The 22,782-nt window shown below is 40.6% G+C and overlaps 1 protein-coding gene across 1 annotated transcript; it reads right to left on the bottom strand.

The window, feature by feature from the left end:
• Positions 1-21,455: 21,455 nt before the first annotated feature.
• Positions 21,456-22,508, bottom strand: LOC135500839 (putative nuclease HARBI1). The gene has a single exon (XM_064792505.1). The coding sequence runs from the start codon at positions 22,506-22,508 to the stop codon at positions 21,456-21,458; it is 1,053 nt and encodes a 350-aa protein (XP_064648575.1).
• Positions 22,509-22,782: the final 274 nt, after the last annotated feature.

Genomic DNA, 22,782 nt, shown 5'->3' with positions numbered 1-22,782 from the left:
CTGTGGCAAGTCTACAGATAAAAAGAAATTGTTTGATGAAAAAATTAATTTGAAATTTTGCTAATTTGGTAATAGGGGGCGTGTTTTGAGATTTTTCTGCCAGTTGGCAGAAAGAGTGGAAATATCAATGTCTGTCTAATTTGTCGATTATCAAAAAATTTCCGTGGTCAACTACCAGTTTACTTTTCACCATTTACTTGCCTGACTGTCCGGAATATCATATTGAAATTTCAGAATCACAACCCCACGCAGTATTTGATGCGTCGCGGTCAAACATTGACAATTTAACTGCTAAAAGGCTTAAAAAATCAATCGTGGTCTTGTCTCACAGAGACAATACCACCAATGAATATTCATAGGTTGGAGGGTCGTGGCCTATCAATTAGACGAGTGCATGTTTTTAACTCTCAAGTACATTTGTCGATTATCAAAAGATTTCCGTGGTCAACTACCAGTTTACTTTTCACCATTTACTTGCCCGACTGACCGGGATATCATATCAAAATTTCAGATTCACAACCCCACGCAGTATTTGATGCGTCGCGGTCAAACATTGACAATTGAACTGCTAAAAGGCTTAAAAAATCAGTGGTGGTCTTGCCTCACATGTTGCACTCGACGCTTTTATCGATATAAAATCACATGAACTACCTAAATAAACTATCACGAACTAATACCCCTAAGTGTAATCCACTAGTAGATGACTGAATTTGATAAATTTTTAATCGCTTCGATGTGGACACAACGGCCGTCACCATCTTTCTGATGGTGGTACGTCACATGCACAGCTATAATACATTTCACCGTGGAACTTCCTTCGAGCTGAATGCTAGGTGCTTGGCATTGCTGCCGCTGATCGCAAATGTTCGGTTATGTTTCCGAGTTCGAGAGGAACCATTTCGTTGTGCGTTTCCATTATTGTGCTGAGAAATCGGAAGGGATTGTGTTGTTTTGGCTGTTGCCTGTTGCCTGCACGTGTCTGTTAACCTCCAGAGGTCGCCAAACTAGGATGATTCGCATGGAGAACTTTGAGTGTGAGGGTCTGAAGGACTGACGGTAACTCAGCTATAAACTGTTTATTTCGAACTGGTTCATGATCAATTGTCACATACATATGATTTTATAAAATTGTTTTGCTTATTTGTTTTGGTTCAATTATACACGTACAAAATGTATACATTCAAATTACATTTTCAGCGTCATTTATTTTGCGTTTTTTATGACCTGACTCATGTTCCCGCTCCGTCACCATAGTCGGTCGGCTCGTGTTCGCAAAATGTCTTTATATGCGTCTTTCTGGTACAGTAGTTCAAAATTTCAGGAGTTGTCAAATATGGCCTTAGAAGTTAAAGACCGCCTGTTGCCAAATTTTTGTGACGATATAATGGCGGCCATCTTGGATTTCAAAATGGCCGCCAAAAATTACACTTTTCGTCAATGGGCCTTATGAATTTTTAAAAAGTATTTACTTTTACTTCACTTTTTGAAGTATTTACTGCTGTCTGTATGAATAAAACTAAAGTAAATACTTCAAGTAAATAGTATTTACTAAAAGTGTGTACTATTTACTAGTCCAGTAATTACTCAAAACTAGTAAATACTCTAGTCCGTATGAATAAAGTGGAGTATTTACTTAGGTTTTCCTAGTAAATACTACTGATTTTGAAGGTAGCTCCAGAGCTACCTTGAATGCCAAAGCGGCCAGACACACATGTCTAAAATGGCAGCATTTATGCAAGTTCCGCGCCAAAGAAAGGTGTATGAGCCAAGGCGAACATGCCGGGATATAAAATATCGACATTTGTACCGTTTTGATCAGGAAAACGTTATTTGGATGGGTGAACACTTTATAGATGATGCGACAGGAGAAACTAGAGGTGGTGCACTAACGACGAAACAGCAGATGGAAGTGTTCCTTCGTCATGTGGGAGACCCAGGCTTTCAAGAAGGTGTCGGTGAGGATATCGGGATTCATCAGTCCACAGTTTCAAAAACCTTTGCAAAAGTTTTGAATCGGATTGTTGAAAAGGCTGATTTATGGATAAACTTTCCTAAGGACCAGGGTGACATTCAAACTGCAAAAGATGCTTGGCAGGATAAATTCAAGATCCCGTGTGCAATAGGGGCACTTGACTGTACACACATCAGGATACTAAAACCAGGGCGCATGGTGATGAATATATCAAACGGAAAGGAGCAGCATGAATCAACGTTCAAGCTACTTGCGATGGTGGTGAGAGGTTGACCAGTGTTGATGCTGAATGGCCAGGGTCCGTTCACGATAGTCGCATATGGAAGAACTCTGTTGTTGGCAGATTCATGAAGAATTCCAGAACGGATGCACTTCTGCTGGGGGATGAAGGATACGGAATATCACCTTGGTTGATGACACCTTTCAAAGACCCACAACAGCCAACTGAGCGATCTTTCAATCGTTTGTTTACAAAGGAACGGGTCATAATAGAGAGATGTTTCGGCCAGCTGAAAAGGCGGTTTCCAATTCTTCAGGAACGTGTCAGACTCAACTTGCGAAAAGTTGCTAGTGTGATTGTAGCATGCTTTGTGCTACATAACGTGGCAAAATACTTGCAGGATCCTGATGACTTTCTTGAGAACCAGGCCAACAACGATGATGATGATGATGATGTTGATGATGGAGAGGAGTATAACGATGCACGAATTCGCCAGCGGGGACAAGACAGGAGGTGCATGCTTGCCGAAATAATCCATGAAATGGATGACTAGTTTACGATTCGAGCATTAGACTGATTTAACCCAAAGGCCACAAAGCCTGAAGTTGGTGTTATTAACAGTATTTTGTGAAAGGTGCATACATGATGGATAGTAACCTGGGATTACGTTACAATTGTAATTGCCCGTGTCTGCAATTTCTAGCAACCCTTTAAAGTTTTGAAATGGTTACTCTGCATCATTTTTACACCACCACGCCAAAAAATTAAATCAATCGTCGTATTTCAACCCTACTTTCATTTATATTTCATCACTAACTACAGAGAATCCGACAGAGAAGCAGTTGCTTGCTGTTGCTGTAGACGTATCAATTTCAATTGTTCAAGAAGAACAAGACGTTGTAGCTCCTGTGTCGACAGATTTTCCGTTTCGTCCGTCTCTAGCAAGGTACATTTCTTTCTTTTTCGTGGTGGAGGTGATGGGATTCCGGCTTTCCGTTGGGTTCGAGGTGAAGTTGAGACACCTGGATGGGGTGAAGTTGGTCGACTCGTGGTTTCTTCAGCTGTTCCACTAGAAAGAGTCAGAGATGCTGAGCGTTTGGTTCTTAAGGCCACCTGAAATTATAAATACATACTGTAGAATCGGTCATGAGCCGTTGTAACTTTCCATGTGGCAGCGCCGGCATTATGAAAATCCATTCGATAGATAGTGCTGACACCTGGAAAGTTGCAACGGCTCCTGACTGATTCTACAGTAATCAAGGGAATTTTGATTAATTTACCTGCCACTAAATTGCTCTATTTTCTGTTAAAAAGATAAATTACCAATCCAAAACAATCCCGATTTTAATGTTAGTCATTTTCAGAAATTAAGCCCACATAACTTGTACCTCTACAGGGTGTCCCAGATTACGTTTGTCCTTCCTCACCTGGAAATTGCCTTATTAACGTGACTATAAAGTACAAAAGGAGACTGGCTTGAGCTGCTGGACTTGGCAATTGGCTTGCACGTAATGCTGGAGTTTGCTGGAGCGAGTATTGTTTATCTTCTCTATGGGGATTTTTCAGAATATGATGGAACATTCTGGGACACCCTGTTTTGTAATGTTTACAGTTTCTCTAAGATAACAATCAACAAAGGGTTAATTTTGCCAGGATTTAATATTTACCTGGTGTGCAACTTAGAGATGGATATGACTCAGCATCCAACAGTTCGAGAAGCTCCTTCTCCCAATTTTTCAGCTTTATTGGGCGATTTCCGGTCCTCGTCACGTCAGCCTTCCCCTTAACGTCGTTTTTCATGTTGTTCAATTTTTTTGAGATTTGTTTGTCAGTCATTTTAATTCCAGTTTTTCCCTGGTACTCGACAATTAGATTCACCATTGCTTGCGCCTTCTTTTTTTTACACTGGGTATTTGCGACTTGCTCAAAAGAATTGCATTATCCTTCAGAATTTTGACAAAGGTTTCCTGTTTGTCACAAGCCGCATTTGTAGATAAATCCAAAGAATCATCAGTATCCGACATTTCTATTCAATCCTGGACCTTCTATTTACACAGTTCAGGATGTGCTTGATCTATTTACATGATCTATGAAAAACCATACGGAACATCTAATGCATTGCCATACATAGCATTATCCCCAGTGAGCCTGAGGAACAAAGAAATACCTGGAAGAACACCCCTATCACCAAGCTTGCATAACCTGTCTGACCATATTCAATTGTGGTGAGCTCAGGACATCAACAAGTATATACTAGTCGAGTAGAAGTAACTGCTTTGAAGTAAAAGTAAACGTTTATTCATACGAAATGGAGTATTTACTTTTACTTATAGTATATACTAACAAGTAGATGCTTTCACTACTTACTTCTACTAGCTAGTAAATACTCTCTTATATTCATATGGCGCTATATCTCGAATTCTACTGCAGTTAGGCACCTAAATCGAACGCCTACCACCGGATTTTTGGGTCTGCCGAATCGAATGAAACCATCGAAATCGAGGCTAGGTGGCTGCAATATTGAATTTCAAGATGGCCGCCCCAAAATCAGTTTTAACCTATATCTCGAGTATTATGAGAGATAAATCCTCGCTTTCAATGCCTGTAACCAGCTTTCTGAACCTAACCAATCAAATGCTATCATCAAAATTTTGGCGGTCATCTTGAATTTAAAAATGGCCGCCAAAAATGACACACGCGTATTTGCCTATATCACGAAATCTACAGCAATTAGGAATCAAATTCCAACGCCTGCACCTAGGTTTTTGGTCTGACCAATCGAATGGAACGATCGAAATCGAGGCCAGATGTTCGCCATATTAGGTTTCAAGATGGCCGCCGAAAAGACCCAGTTTGGTCTGTTTCTCGAGTATTAGAGCAGATAATTGATGAATTTCAATGTCTATACCAAGCTTTCTGAACCCAATCAATCAAATGCCACAATTAAAACTCCGGCGGTCATCTTGGGTTTCAAAAAATGGCCGCTGAAATGACACTAATTTGCCTACATCTCGAAAAATACGTTTCAAACTATATCGCAAGAATTGTAATATATGAAGGATGGATGTCAACGCCTATACCCAGCTTTCTGAACCCGTCCAATTGATGTCACCATTTAAATTTCGGCGGCCATCTTGGGTTTTGAATATTTGGCATAACTTACTGTAGTCATGGGAATTCTACTTTCACCAAGTCACAAGACAGTGACTTGTCGGAAATTGTACAAGAGGACATACCGCCATACTTCACCAAGAGCAAAGACATTCTAATGGGCGACTTTAACACGAGGACAGGAGTCAAGCCCGACTTTATTTCAAATGATGATACTTCCTTCATTCCAGTTTCTGCTTCCTATGTTTCGGATCAATCTCTTCCAATAGTTGATTCGTAAAGGAATAACTGTGATAAAGTTGTTGATCCAACTGTTCAGCTTGACAAATTTTTAGATCTCTGACTTTGACAAGGAAGAAAATGCAAGCTGAAACCTCCGAATAACGCATTATTTCAATTTCAATTCCAAACATCATGTATCCTGTGAATAGAGCGGTAGGCAATAAAAGACTAGTGGTCGAACTCGTTCCACCAATTCTCTCTTACTTACCAGGTCGAGGGCAGCTAGAATATCATTTGAAAGACGGTCACCCACTTTAAAAGAACGTCTTTCAAACGAGATAATCATGCTTCTCTCATGTGTAAATTCATCTACAAGACAAAGTGGAGTATGAAAAGTCATATGATCCAAGATATCAATGAATTTCTTCATGCAATGCCATCTTATGTCTATTGAAAAGTGGAATGCTTCGATGTCTAGTCTTGCTTGGATGTATAGATTTAAACCAGATTCTATTTTGGGGAAGTTTCGCAGTATTACCATTCTGAGAAACGATAACGGTCTGAAAACTTGTAGATCCCCTCGGAGCTGTGCAATATCTGTATTCTCACCTTCTTGTTCCCGTCATTATACAGACGAAATAACATAACCAATGATATGAACGAAACAGATACCATGGAATGTTTGAAGCCAGCCAGGATCTTGGTTGATGGTCTGAATAAGGTTGATACAATACATGCACATTTAAATTCAGATACGTGCACATGTAGATGTGTAGTCACTAAACGAGTTATTGGCATTGACTGAGATAAACGCTGACAGTTGCCAGTTATAAGAGCTGTTTTGATGCGACACATTTATGATGTGCTAATTAGGATGTTTATGGCCAATAAATTCTCCCAAGCATCTTTATACATCGAAAAATATTGGACAAAAACAACTGATCCGTTTTGCCACCCGCATAGATTGCAGCATTAAAAGGAACTCTTTGAAAATATGATGCACATGTTGACGTACAAAACTATATTGTTTGCATTAAACGTTGTGGGGGAGCTAAATGATATGCGATTTATGGGATAAAAGTAAAAGTGAGAACTTGCAAACTGTCCTCGAAATTGCTCAGATTTAAGATTAAGAACTAATTTCTATCTCCGCTCTTACCGAGCCGATCAAACTCCCTATTATTTTTTATTTCAAGTGCTTTGCTTCAGGTTTTTCTTCTTAATCAGCAAATGGGTTTTTCAATTTGTTCACGCAGAATGAGTTCCTTTTCCTCACACAATAAACACTTTTGCGGTCAACGGATTACTATTAGGATATTTTGGCCAGGCGATTAATCTTTCATTTGCACCAACAATCAGCATATGATGTGAAACAAACTTCGCATCCAAGGTCATCAATAACGTCAGCCGAACATCCACATCAGATTGTTCAAGGCATGCCTCCAAAGTTAACATAAAAAGATATGTAGTAAGTCTAGGTTGAAATTTATAGGTCTCCTTTGGGTGATGAAAGGAGTTGCTTACAATTTCCGACCGATGAACCTCTAAGACAAAGTTATATGATCCGAGCAAAGACGCAATTGCGGAGTCTCCTACTTTTCTGAACAAATCATCACGAAAGATAATCGACGTGGACGTATTATGCTCGTACGGTTTTTCTAAGATGGTGATGGAGTGTGTTCTGGCTGATGATTTATAGACATAACCATTTAAATCACATTTGATATCTTCTGGCATGATGTTATCAATATAATATGATTTAAGTATGTCTGCTTCAGACATAAGAGAGTAGCGAATCCCTTTCAGGCTTTTAACATACTGAAGTTTAAGAACGAACCCTACGTTTACTATTTTATACCAATCTAACCAAGACATAGATAGGGTTTTTTCCCTGTTCTTGTGCATCAGAAATTTGCATCGAAAGGTCAACTCCAAGAAAACATTCTCACCGCATGAAACCATTTTGAAATATTTGAACGTCGAATTTCTTGGACCGAGGCTTTTCTTAAGTTCATCATACGGTAGAATCAACTCGCGGCAATTACCTTTTCCATTCAAATTGAATTGAAATGCTCGGAATTTTTCATAGACAGACTTTCGTCCACGACAAGTACTAACACCTATTACATCATTGCCGAATTCGCCAGCAATATAGGTGAGCTCGTTAAAATGAAAGTTACTTATCATTCTAAACTCTCCGCTTATGCTATCTTGGCTGAAGATGTAGACATTACGATGAGGACTCAAGGAGTAATGAAAAAGGGCCACCGTGACTATAACCCTCAACTTCGTGTGGTAAAAGAGAGATGCCAACCATGCTGGGAGTCGGCCATAGATCCTTACATCACGATACGACCGATAGTTGCCCCTCTGCTAGTTCGGCAATTCGGTAGAAAGTTAAGATATGACATATTTGAAAGCAGTGTTCGAGTTTTAAAGGATGAATATGTTCAAATTCTAAAGTTAATACATTACATGTCGGAAATGGAAGGCCCTGACATCTTGATGTGCATCCTGAATTTATCAACCCATTATCAATGTATAATGCCTATTTGGGATACCAAGTATGATGAAGAAGTTGCGGTCCACTCGGCATCCCATCACGACAGGCATGTCATTAAAGCAGAATCTACGAAAACTGCGCGTTAACCCGTAGATCTCACTTAGTTGGAGATTATTGCCCGTTCATACGTCCACTCGGACTTCATCTTCGAGGTTAAATTACAGTTATATCTAGTAGTATTCAGTTTAAAATTATAGCGTTATTCCATCAGCATTTTTACAGTGATGTTTTTAATCGTAACTTGGCTCAGTGCGAAAGATGGATACCACGAAGTGTCTATCCAAGTTGCAGTCCACGATTTGAAAGTCGACTTTCTCATATATATACGCCTGAGGCAAAGGTCTCAAATAGTATTGGTACACGTATCACTGTGAAATGTTCATCAGTTCATTTGAATTGAAGATATCATCAGACGCTTTTATAATTCACCCTTAAAGTCGAAGTGTAGGTGAACGATTTATTATTTATTCCTCAGTTGACTGTACGCCATGCATTCGAACGAGAATTGCGTTTCTGATTCAACAGCGACATTGGTACAAATGTTGCATTGTCTTATTTCTAGTTCGATTACACTGTGTCGTGCGAGTTCTACATTTGGTCGACACGATCCATCGCCAGGTCGAGAATATTCCTCAACTCTAATTGTACTTTTGATGGTTTTATAAATTCGAAGTTCACGCGTAGTGTTGATACTTTCCTTCCATTGTGAGTATTTCTTCATTAAGGCATCGCATCGGCCAAATGTACCAGTCATATGCACGATCGCCGAAGAAAATTCTACCATGATTGGCGCTCAAACGAGTCATTCATACAAGCTGTCTTAATTATAAGCGCGCAGCAGAGAAGCCGAACACTTTTCTGAGAAGCGCTACTATATTATAGTTAACGTTTACGTATCCAATGTAAACAATAACTCATCTCATTTCCATGAATTTGATTCAGTTGACGCAAAAAATGGCCGCCAAAAGAGTAAAACGCAAGAATGAATGGATTCATCAGCTGTTCTGAGCTCAGAGAGAGAACAATTATGAATATTCACACTGTTTTTCAACCTAACTTCAATTTTAGGGGGGTTTGGGGCCCCCCCTCCCCCCGACATATGGGTTTTGTTTTTTGAAACTTCAGTAATATATCCAGAAGACATTTAGAATTGATACAATCCCGAATTAATTGAGCAAAAACCGGGCAGGCGCTTCGAGAATGTTTTTTTTTGTAGATTTCAATGAACCTTTTGAACGAATTTCAAATTGGTCGTTGTGGGACCCAAAGACACATTATTGAGAAATGGATGTTTTTCAGATATTCTGGTTTTTCCTAAAGATTAATCAAACTTCGCTAGCGGGCTTTTTATGCTCTCAGATATGAAGATGGTTCTATGTTCCTACGATTCTCTGGTGTGCCTCTACTAGTTCCACAGTCTCTTCGCCTGCAAAAAACCCATTCCAACCAAATTTGTGTGCATTTACCATTCGGCAACATGTTAGTGGGGGGCTGTTCACTGCATGTCTACATAATATGTAGACATGCATATTGGATTTTGGAGACCAGTCTTGTGCTAACAGTTTTCTCAAATCGAAGGTGAAAATAAGTGGTGCTATCTATATTTTTTTAGTGGAACTAGATTCAGTGTAGACCATTATTGCACAAAGAGATTTCACACTCAGGATTCCTGCTATAGCTCTAACTCAAAAATTTATAAAAGTGGAGTTAGACCACTATTGAACTGAGCAGCTCGTATATTCTATAATATATGCTATGTTCGGATACGACATGGAAGACCCTTCAAATTTCATCCAATTTTACAAAAACTAAAACTTTCCACACATATCCCTAGGACATTTTGGGTAGCTAATCCCATTCATAATGACATATGGCAAACTTTTCTTCAAATTTTTTTTTAAATGTTGACTTTGCAGCAAGTTTTTACCAACTGTCCTCATGTCAAACTGGTAAAGCACGCTCCTGTACATTGTTATGTGTATTGTACTACAATGTATGAAGAGAGATGAAATTTGAAGGGTCCTCCATGTCGTATCCTAACATAATATATATTTTCTGTAGATGATATCTATAGAGTATCTGTTGACATACAGTGAACAGTGGGTGGGGGAAAGCTCTGACCCTAGCAGTGGGCCAACTCTAACCCCTTGAATTCGTTGCCCAGGTGCCACAATAATGCAATTGTATCAAGGAAGCCACCAGTACCTACCACCTCTTGCCTCCCCCGACTGGCTGGTAGGGGGTTTTTTTGGGGGGGGGGAGGGGCACTCTCTGAAGTACAGCGGTTACTTTGTTAACATGGTTCAAGTTAGTCATGCTTCGGGGTTCTAAAAACACCAAGGACGCACAAGAGAATGTGGCCTACCAGCTCAATGCTAAGCCTGTGAAGAAGTTTAAAATGTCCTGTATAAAAACGGATGTTCCCGGAACAAATTTTAAGTTATTTGTGTGCCTTAATTTCTAACTATAAAGCTAGTGACTGTAATGGCCTCTACAGAACCATGATATACTACATAATCAAAATCAAACGGTCATAGTTGGCAACAAGTTTAAGACTAACGAAATTCTGAAATCAAAGAAGGCAGTACAGGCCTGTCTGTCACCCAGGCAACAGCAAGAAAGAAAGAAAACCTGCCCGATGACGGAGAGCACCGCATAATCAGCGCTTAACCGGGTGCGCACGCAACAACATCGAATAAGGTCTATGCTGCAAAATAGGTTACCAATATGAAAACTAAAATATAAGATACCTGCTTTTTCCAAAGCTGATGTCCTGTTTTCCAATCCCGGCAATTCCAGACCTTGGTAGCAATATCGTTGTAAATATAACAGGTTCTGACTTGATCATGGCCTTCATGGCCGTTTTGGTAGGTGGTGAAAAAAGCAGCGCACCACAGAATATTCGAGCATGCCACGCTACAGCGAAGAATTGACTGGACTCGTAAGATTGCCAAAGTTAAATTATTATCGGTTCCACTATGCATTGAAATGAAATGGAATGAGGAAAACACTATACTTGCTGAAGCTATGTCCATGTTGTCAGGATATGCAATAATCTCTATTCGACATATTAAATTGTATTTACACGGTCTACGAACTCATCCAATGTAATTCTCAATTGGACAACCTGCTTTCTCGAGATATTGATGGTGTCATCGCAAATTTCCTAGTCAAAATATTCCGTAGCAAAGCTGTAATGAGAATGGCCCGCTGGTTATATGGAATCTATACGTGTATAGATTATGTTTAGGTTTGTAAAAAAACAACCTATACACTAGATCCAATAAACAGATAGATTCTATATAACTTCAATAACGTTTTAAAGCATCATTAAAAACCTATATATATGACTCATTATCATTCAATTTAGAAACTATCAAATTCTAAATAAAATTTTTTATGACGAGTTGTATTTACACTGGTTTCCTAGAGAGAGGTCAAGGAGTTTCTCTATAGATTTTCTTTAGAGAAATACTTGCATGCTACATTTTCTTGACATTCACAAATACGCGTTATGGTTAAAACGAAATTATTAGCCTCAGATACATTCTACATGTAGTTGTTTAGTTCCTTCACAAAATTTCAATCGAGCTAATAACACAGTTAATGTATTTATATAGAATCATGTCACTTCGACAAAGGATTTCATTCACTTACAATGTTGATGTGTTTAAGGTCATTGGTGTCCCAGAAGCAACCAATTTCGTATCCATACAGTAAGCATGGTAATAGAGTCATCATGGCACCAGTTGCTATAACATACTCTGCCTTTGCCTACGAATTGTACCGGTAGCAAAAAGCGCCCAATCAGAGCGTCACTCCGTAATGCGAATTTCGCACGAGCAACGCAATGCCCTTCCCACACCAAAACATTATCGAAGCAACTGATGCATCATCAGGTCACACGCGAATTTCTGAGAAGGTGCCTATACTTTGGGCCCTATTGTATATATGTCCATCGTAGAGTTTCTACTGAACTGCGCTGAACTTTTAAGCAGAAAATGATAAGTTACATTTTACCCGCCGTAGGAAAAAAAAGGCTGAAATGCTAGTCGTGCAAAATTCGTTTTTAAAGCTTGATTTTCGAAGGCTCTTTGATGAATCGCACGTACCCCGCTGCAACTTTATTTCGTTTCGTAATAAAAACACAAAAACACTTCAACAACATGTTTAACAGCATAACTTTGATGTAACTTAAAGAATCAAAAAGTTAGGTTTTTCTAAGATTTCAATAAGACCTATCTTAATTGTATCGCCAATCTGAACATAAACTATACAAGGTGTGTAGAGTATTTGGAACAGCCACTCTTCCAATAGGAGTGTACTGCTTTTGTTACGGTTTTGTATTTGAGGTTAATACTATAACACCAGCATCAACTATGAGTATCTCCACATTTTTCAATGTCTGCATACAAAAGAGAGCGCAAGGGATCTTTCAAATTGAGAAACAAAGAAAAACGCGCCAATACATGTATATCTGATGAAATGATACACCGGCAATTGACCGACATAAGCACGGGTAGCTCCTGAACAAAGTTTTTGATGATACCGCCCAATCAGATTAAGGGACCGAATGTTGGCTTGATTGATTCATGCTAACGAATCAGCTTGACATGGTGACCCCTGGTGTCTGAGCCACAGGTCCTTCTCACTGAACTAAGGTATTGGTATATCAACATTGACCCTTAGTCTCACTGAAAGGGTGGATGTCGTCCTGGGTGCCGACAAATGGAACCCAGGTTCGCGATCGACTGGACAATAAGCACCCTGGGTGCCTTTACACTAGACAGATAGCACCCAGTTTCTTTTTGCCTGGCTTACGGATCTTAGGGACGAGGACGTTTCTTGCAATTTCGTTTTATCTCGCGCCGTGGTACTTGCGGCATTAGCAGTGCTCGAAATAAAAAGAACAGATAAACAGAAAAAAACGCGTTTAGGCCTATAGGTCTTTGAAAGCACATTTCGGATGATTTATTCAGAAAAGATATGTAGGAGGGATATATTCAGAGAATGAAAAATTGTGTGATGACAAAATGAATGGATTTGCTGCGTATTTTTATTTTTATTTTTATTATGGTTATCGTGACACGTGACCTCCGTGAGCGTGGGGCCAACCTCGATTGTAGGTATAGAAAAAGTGTAGAAGAAGCTGGGTGCTGTTTGTCTAGTGTAATGGCACCCAGTGTGCTTATTGTCCAGTCGATCTCGAACCTGGGTACCATTTATCGGCACCCAGGACGACATCCACCCTTTCAGCCTTAGTCTCAGATCCAATTCCAAAGCACAGTTAGCCTCTTTCCTGGTTCAGGGGCTCTGCTGTTGTGGTTTTGTTATCGGGACAAACGGCCGACTTGATTTTGAAACATCAGAGCAGCATCAGAGCACCGCTACAATAGAGGCGCTGATCAGGATACAGTTGAAGTACGAAACGGGCCAAATTCATAAATGGCGTTTAGCTTAAAACAGCGGTTAATTACTGGATAGATAGATTCAGGTCCTTCATGTAAATCTTCACAGAATATGAATAGGCCCTGAAACTGATTAGGGAGAAGTTACACACGTTTAACCCTAAAACGCCCTTTTTGAATTTGTCCCGATTTTAGTCGCTTCTACGATCTGGTGTTCCTTGTTCTGCTGCGACACGCTTTACCAAATACATGAACTGGTGGTAGCGTGATGGCATGATTACTGTCTCTGTGAGTAGACAACCTGTGAATTACGAAAATCTGTGAATTAAAACAACCTGTGAATTACGAAAACAGCAAGGTAAGTCACCTCTATGATCTGTCGTCCCTTGTTGCGTCTGCTGGATCCTTCGACACAGACAACAAAACTCATGTACTGGTTAGAATAATACAGTGTTTTATCAATTTCAAAACAACCTATGTCAATGATTGTATAGGAATGATTAGTTTAAAGAGAGCAAAGAATGAGCTTATGATTTTTACATCGATTGCTTTGAAAAGGCGACCGATTTCGTGAAATCGATTCTTAACCCGTACGCACCGTGTTCACATTTGTCAATGTTTGTGATGCAGATCATGTTAACTTAATGCAAACGAGTGCTTTTTGTCTCTCCGATAATGTGATCATGATTGCATGCGCCAAATATCGCTTGTTTACAACGGTCTCCGCAGGTAATTGCTACGGGAATCGTGACCGCTGCTCTCCTAGGCCAAATCTATTTGATATATGTATAATATTTTTTTTATTCACTTTTGTAAACATTTGCGTCAGTACTTCATTGCAGTTGTAAATACATTATGATAATATAAATGACAGAGCTATTTCAGTATTTAATGCACATGTGCTGACGGAAACATGTATGATTCAATATCAAGTAGCACTGTTCTGGGAAAAATTCATTGCAAACGCTGATGAATATATTTCAAATATTGAATCAAGAGTAGATTCTTAAGCTTTCTCTCCCACTCCGCTTGCACACGTTTATAACCAGAGTCTTTCAATTTAAACTCACCTTATTTAAGTTGTGATTGCTTGGTCCTATCGTTTGGCATCCCGTTCGACCTAGGTTTATTACATCGTGCTGATACTGGCATGATTGGTCCCTTCAACTTCCGAAATCAGGTTTAATTACAAATAAACAAATAAGTAGTGGTATCTTGCGGAGAGATCAGTGGCGTCTAATAATCATCATCATTAAGAGCCCCTCTAAGACCCACACGGATCAATTTGATAGCTGTCACCCAGCTCGCAGACAATAATTCCAATAATGTATTTAAAGAGCTAGTTAGAACTTCGACTGCATGATGGAAGGCACCTCTGAAATCTATAGTCTTTTTGACTGATGATTCTAAGGCTTGAACACGTGATGGAAACATTGATCATGCGTGCACACTCTGTGGGCCAGGTTAGATTACATAATGTAACACTGATCGAAACTTTCATTTTTTTCATACTTTGCTGCAAATCTGCAACAGAGAGCTAAAAATGATTATCACCCACTGGGTTACACAATACTCTGGCGCAGTGGTAGAAGTGTGATGAGAAGGCCTACTCTCTCGCTTAAACTGGACACCATTTAATCCGAATGTGTATCCGCGTTACTATTGGACACGTTAGACTTTTTATGGTTTTCACTATTACAAAAAATCTAATAAATCAGTTGTTATGCTTGGTGGTAATTGGTTTTAATGTTCTGGTATTATTTGGTTGGTGTTCGAGTGCAAGAACAGTCTTTAGATCTTGATATAGCACTACAGTTATTTGACGCTATGGTAGGTACTATACTGACCTTTGGTAGCGAGATTTGGGGCTTTGAGAACCTCAATGTGATAGAAAGATTGCACCTGTTATTCTGCAAATACTGTCTTTTCATCGACAAACCACCGGTTCCTAATATTCAGGCCAAACCCACCTTATGATGGTACGTAGTAGAGGATCACAATACAAGCATGGTAACGACCAATAGCAGTAGACTGTCAACTTGGAAGGCAGGCCTAGGTTTTAGAGGGGCTGCTGTATGTTTCGCAGGTGACCTAATAGGGTTGCGTCATTTGTACGGACGAGTGCCGCGGCGGAATAATACGGGGTGTCCCACAAAATACTCCACCGGTTTTTACGGGGTGTTTAATTTCAAAATTTGAGTACCATAAAAAGCGTAAAAAAGGCATATCAAGGCTTGTTTGCTAAGTGTAATGGATGATTGAAAGAAAGGAACTTCGAACAACAATGTCTGGTCCATAGTTTGGAATCCGGGAGAATTACCTTAGCATTTTAGTTGGGACACCACGTAGGCCTAAAAGGGCAAAAACTATTGAGTAATCAGTGTGGTTTCAGGCGTATATAAAGTTTGGGTACTGTCGGAAACCTCTTCTTGCCTTGCCTACAACTTGTAGAAATATGGATGAGCCACTTCCTAAAAGAAAGCGTAGTTATTCCGTGTCGGAGAAGCTGCGATACATGCGAGACTTTTGAGATTGCCATTGGAAATGGCACTGTGCGAACGATGACAGAATTTGCCAACCACCACAACATACCTGTTGAGACGTTTCGCAGGTGGAACCGTCATGACCTGGAATTGAAGGAGGAGCAGAACCGGGGCAAAGACCGAAAGGTGAAGCAGAGGTTGATTGGTTACTGGCCTGAGGTCGAAGACCAACTAGAAATTTGGTTCCGGGATGTTCGGCGAAGACGTCTACCTGTTGTGATCCAGGATGTCCAGGAGAAGGCCGTGCAACTATTCCAGACCTGGTGGGATGCCCTCCCAGAAGAGCGCCGACAACTCGCCACAGAGGCAAAACCACTAATGCATGATTTCCATGCATCCAACGGCTGGGTGGAACTTTTTATGAAGAGGAAGGACATCAGCCTGCGAAAAGTCACGAAGAACACTACCACCATTCCAGAAAACGCCGTTGTCCTGGTTCGAAACTTTCGCGATGAAATAACCAACACCATCGAAAATTTTGGTATACCAATGCGCCTGTTTTTCAACATGGACCAGACTTTCCTCCTTTTTGACCTCCGCCTAATGTACACCCTCAATGAGAAAGGCGGCAAGGCTGTTGATGTACGAACCTCCAGGAAGAATCCAAAGATGGGATGTTCTGTTACACTTTGCGTGGTGGCGAATGGCGATAAGATGCGAGCCCACATCACCTTTCCGAGAAGAGGATTTGTTCGCGCGCTTCGAGCTCTGGAAGAGGCCGAGTTGCCCGAAAACGTTGTGGCCACATCGTCCGCCACGGGATGGGTCAGACAGGAGACGATTCACCATTGGCTTGACGAAATCTTCATCCCATACGTCCATGAGGCCCATGCTGAACAGTTCATACTTTTGGTGGATCAGTTCAGAGTACATCGAACGGAGAACTTCAGGAATCGTCTCACTGCAGAAGGGGGCAGACTCAACTTTGTACCGGCCGGATGCACATCTTTGGCACAACCCCTGGATGTGGCTGTCATGAGATCCTTCAAATGTCACGCCAGACAAGCATGGAAGTCATGGAAGACCGAAAACACCAACGAAGCAGGCCAGTGTGATCCAATTGGACTCAGAGATGTTGTCAACATCGTCAGCCGTGCCTTGGAAGCGATCAGCCCAGAGGTCGTCGAGCATGGATTTGAGAAAGCGTTAATACGCTCACAGAACATAGACGCAGGTCCACACCCAGTTCCAGATGACGACGATGACGACGAACAGGGGGTAGAATTCCTCAATCTGACTGATGAGTTTGAGCCTGAGATAGCAGGGCAGTAAGCAATCGGGTCAACAGAGACAATCGGCAACCGGACCAGAATGAAAATCCAAAATAATGAATAAAAAAATTGAAAAATTAAAAAAACAGAAATGAAAAATAAAAACTAAAAACAATGAATAAAGGCAAAAAAAGATGAATAAAGATTGGATGAAAGCCAATCTGAATAAACCTGAATGCACGAAGCGTCGCTGTCTTGAAGCAATGCTGGTAGAGCCCCCAAAAGGCCTGTGATGCCCACTCAAACGCGTTTTATGTGAGAAAGGGTTAACGTTGATCTATCAAACAGACCCAAACCGCAAAACCGCACTGAAACCGCACTGAAACCGCAAACTCAGACCGCAAACCACAATAAACGCGAGCGCTTTGCATATCCTATGTGTCTCGTTAGGCCAATCTGTCCTTCTACTAGTAATACACCTACTTCATTCAACTTTCGACCAATGAGTGAAATGGTATTTTGCCCTGTGCTCGCGGTGGGCGTCTGCATTAAGCCTGATGAACCGGTCTTACATCGATGAAAAGACAGTATATACTAAAGTTAAAGCGCTCAACACCAAACGCTATGGCATATGGAGAATTAGGTAGATTTCCATTGTATATCAATGTTAAAGTCAAGATGGTAAAATTCTGGGGGAAACTGGTCCTATACAGGAACAAACTATAGCCGGAAAAATGTATAAAATTGCATACCATAGACACCAAAACGGTCAAAATATCAAATGGGTCGCGTTTGTCAAAAATATTTTGGAACTTTGTGGGCTCGGGGACATCTGGCTGACACAGATGTTCCCCAACGTTAATTATCTCGGTGAAATTGTCAGAAGACGACTGCAGGACCAGTATCTCCAAGAATGGCGCAATACAAAATGTTTGATCTACAGAGAAATCAAGTTTGCATGGGGTTTTGAGAATTATTTGCTTTGTCTATCTCAAGCCCAACGTATATTACTCTGTAAATTTAGATGTACCAACCATAAACTCCCTATAGAATTAGGCCGATATGATAATACCCCCGACTAGAACGTACATGTAATAAATGTAACCTCGGAGTAGTTGGAGATGAATTTCACCACGCCCTCGTATGCCCCTTCTTTTCAAACATTCGAGTAAATTACATTCCAGCCGACTTTCACAGATATCCCGATTTATTTAAATATATAAAACTTTTGAACTCGCTAAAGAATACATTAATAAAACTAACTAAATTTTTGTCAAAGTCTCTCCAACTACTCTTATCATATTGTAAGCAAATTCGTATTCTTTTGTTGATGTTAAAAAACCTTCGCATGTATATTCGTATATTCGTATATTTCGTATATTCGGTAGTTTTGTGCTCTACGCAATGTAATTTTGTTGAGCAATAAACCTTATTCTATTCTATTCTATTCGATGTGGTGCTTTGTCATGGGTTCGTATAATTTGATTGGTGCTGCTTGTCGCTGCCCTCCCCACACCAACAGCTTGGTATTCGGTCCAATCAGGATGACTATTGCTCACCCCAACCATTGCCTATCCTTCTCATGCTATAGCCAAGCCAAACCATGACCCTTCCTTCTCATATGCTATAGATAACCCCAACAGTGACCATTGATATTGGTGCTATTGCTAAAAATACCCATCCTTTTCATGTTATAGCTAACCGCATAACCCTTCTTTCTCATTATGTTATAGCTAACCCAACTATGACATTTGATTTTACTTGCTATTGCTAACCATTACCCATCCTTTTCATGCTACAGCCAACCCACCCTCAATTGGTCATTCTTTGAAAAGCGCCTCCAAAACACATTTCGAAATTGGTGTCATTTGCAATTGAGAGAAGAGCCTGACGAATCACGCATGCACATTCTCAAAGGGCCGCCACCCACGCATGGAATTCCGAATGTAATATTGGGCAAGCTCAAAATGTGTCCAGCATAAGTTGACGGATGGAAGGACAACCGCGATATCTCAACTGACCATTTGGTCAACTGAGCTAAAAAGTCGTCAGCTGGGACAGCCGATTTCAGTTCACTGCACAAGACAATTACCAGGCTTCGATTTCAGAGCAGCAAAAATCTATTTTTCTTCTCGATTACTTGATATTGACAGAAAAGTGTTCCTACAGCCAGTTTTAAAAGTACTGTAGAATTATAGAATAGTTATGGCTGGGGTAAGCAATGGAATGAAAAAGAAGGGTCATGGTTGGGGTTAGCAATAATAACATGAAAACAAAGCCTCATGGTTAGGGTTAGTTATAGCATGAAGGGGAAGTGTCACGGTTCGGGTTAGTTATAGCATCAAAATTGAGGGTCACTAGTTGGGGTTAGCTGTAGCATGAAAAGGATGGGTAATGGTTGGGGTTGGCCAAATACCTGAAATGATAAAAGCTTCTGTACCACCATACATGAATGCTGTAGGACAACACATTTTATCAAACAGTTCACATTCACCCTACCCGACCCCCCCCCCCCAAAAAAAAACCCCAACAAAATTCAGAATTCAATCCATGCTGTATACTGTGTACGCATCCACATCAGCCACCAGGGTCCATATTTATAAAACTTCTTAACTTAAGTATAAAAACGCACTAAGTGACTTGCTAACTTAAGTGCCTCACTTAAGTTGGCATTCATAAAGCCACTAAGTGATCAGCTAAGCAAAGTACCTCGAATAACTTTAAGTGACTTGCTTTACATTCTGCAAACGTGCCAATGTCGCATTTCATGTCGATTTTTGCGGTTTGGACATGTGCCAAACCTCATCATGGACATGAAGACAGCGTCATTATTGTGTGATACTTTCACAAGGCCTAGGATATAAGAAATAGGGCCTATAGAAAGTGTGTTCCATACACTGTCTGATTCATGCAGCTTGGCAGATTGCATGAAACATGGATAAGAAAAAGAGGAAGCCAAATTTCTCTGAAGCAGAGAAGGTGCGATTAATCGAAGAATACGAAAAGGTGATGTCCGTTATTTCCTCGAAGTTTTCACCAAATGTAACTACCAAGAAAAAGCATGATGCCTGGGTGCAAATCGCAGACGCCATGAATAGCAGGAACCCAAACGTATTGCGCACGGTCGAAGAACTACAAAAAAATGGCAAAATATGGCGTCCGGGATGAAAGATGAATACAGGGCGTACAAGAAGGAGCTTTCAAAGACAGGTACAGGATTTATTCTAATCTAAGACATTTCATTAGTGTTGCTTCACATTCATCAACAGCTGCAGTTCCTGATGATATCACTGACACACTTGTTGGATATTTATAGGTGGCGGACCCCGACCAGATCAACCCTGTCGCAGAAGATCGCAGCTGTGATAGGGGAGGATGATCCGACGGTTTATGGGATTGATGGCGGATATGACAGCATCGAACCTCGGCGGAGCAATATTTCCTTCAACTCACAACCTAGTTCAAGGTAGGCTCCCTTTATTCACTTTAAACAGAGGTGGAGCTGCAGATTTCTGACAATTTTAACAGTTTGAAATGTTCACTGCTACATCAATTAATTTCATAACTCTTTAGCCATTATTGGCAAATATTTCCAAATTAACATTGCTGAAAAGTCAAGGTTGGTGTTTCTTGAACCATATTTTGTGAAAAACTGTCATTGTTGCTTCAGTACCATCACCGATGATGAGCAAACTCTACGTCTCAATTATACGTCCTGTACACAAGAGCACAGGCAAGTCTCGGCTGCCGTTGGTCCCCCAAGCAGATTACAACGAATTATGCAAAAACGTGCTCCTCCTTCAGCGTTGCCAAATCCATGTCCACCTGTGCCCGAATCGGAGAATGAAAAACAAAAAAAAGGAAAGAAGGAAGAAGATAAGAATGAATTAGTGAGCATGCAAAAGGAGCTATTGATCCTTGAGAAGGAAAGGGCTAACTTGGAGATTGAAAAACTGAAATGAGAAAAAAATAAATTAAATTTAGAAATCGATGTTTTGAAGATAAAAAAGAATAAGTTAGAAAAACAGCCGGCTGAAATTTATTCATTTTCACACAGAAATGATGGTCAATCATTTGGAAATTACGCATACACCTCTCTGTAGAAGTGCATGTACAGCTAGGCCCCTAAAGGATGTTCTGTTTGATGGTCTCTTGAAATAAATTTATCATTATAATCTCTCCTTTTTTCTTCGCTTTTACTCACCTTAGAAGTGTTGGTTGACTATTTGGTTCCTCGCAGCTGCTCCGTTAAGTCGACCAAAGGCAACAACATTTTCTACATCGTCATCATCGTCGTCAGGCTGTGGCTGTAGCTCGATTGGCTGTTCGTCAAAATCAGGGAGACCTCTGTCGATGGCAATATTATGCAACATTGCGCATGCAGAAATGATGCCGCAAGCTTTTAACGGTGTATAGCGGAGTTGTCCATGGAGGCAATGGAAACGCCTTTTCCACTGGCCTATTCCCCTTTCTACCAAGCATCGAGTTCTTTTGTGGGAACGGTTGTATCGTCGCTGCTGCGGGGTGTTTGGGTTTAGGAAGGGTGTCATCAGCCATGGTCTTACTGGATACCCGCTGTCGCCTAGAAGGACTTCATTACCCAGCCACACTTCCATCACTTCGGCTAGCCCACTTTCTCTCAAAATGATCGAATCATGGGTGCTTCCAGGCCATCTCGCTACAACGTTTATGAATCGATAATGAGCATCCATGACCACCTGTACGTTGATAGAATAATAGTTTTTCCTGTTGACGTATCTCCATTCGTGATGAGTAGGGCCAATGATCCAAACATGCGTACCATCAATCAACCCTATAATGCCAGGGAAGTTCGCTATTTCATAAAATGTTGCAGAAATACGAGGGATGTCTTGAAGCACAGGGAATTTAATGATGTTGTGTAGCAAATGAATCAGTGCATCCGTCACTTGCGTTATAATGCGGCTCATGCTGGGTTGGGAAATGTGTACCGTATCCCCGGTGACTTCCTGGAATGAACCCGAGGCATAAAATCTTAATGTTGCAAGCACCTTCAGGTCGGCTGGCAAAGTATGGTTTCGGTCTGTTTGTGGCTCGATATAATTCCTAACAGCATCGACCAAGTCAAGAATCGTTTGCCTATCCAATCTGTAGCGTTGATATAATTGCAAGTCGTTGTAGATCTCAAGTGGGTGGACTCTGTCTCGAAAAATTCTCTCACGACGCATAGCACGCCTCGCATCCAAATCCATTTGCACTGCCAACATTAACGCAGCCATCTCTCACGGTGGTTTGCCGCAAAATGAACGTTGTGTTTTGTGACTTCTCCAAACAACTTAAAGTTAAGACAGACCCAGAGGTGTCTCAAATATAAGGGTATGTTTGAGCAAGTCACTAAGGTTAAGTATCATATAGAATTTCACTTAAGTATGGTGCTTCGATTAAGATGGCGTTTAAGTGCCTTACTTTGACTTAAGTACGTTTATGAATATGGACCCTGGCCTGCAAAATTAGGCCTAGGCCCAGGCGAGTACAATACATCGAAGGTCAACA

Source organism: Lineus longissimus, chromosome 16 (assembly GCF_910592395.1).
Source record: "Lineus longissimus chromosome 16, tnLinLong1.2, whole genome shotgun sequence".
Classification (NCBI taxonomy): Eukaryota; Metazoa; Nemertea; class Pilidiophora; order Heteronemertea; family Lineidae; genus Lineus; species Lineus longissimus.
This window is presented reverse-complemented; position numbering and strand designations above follow the sequence as displayed.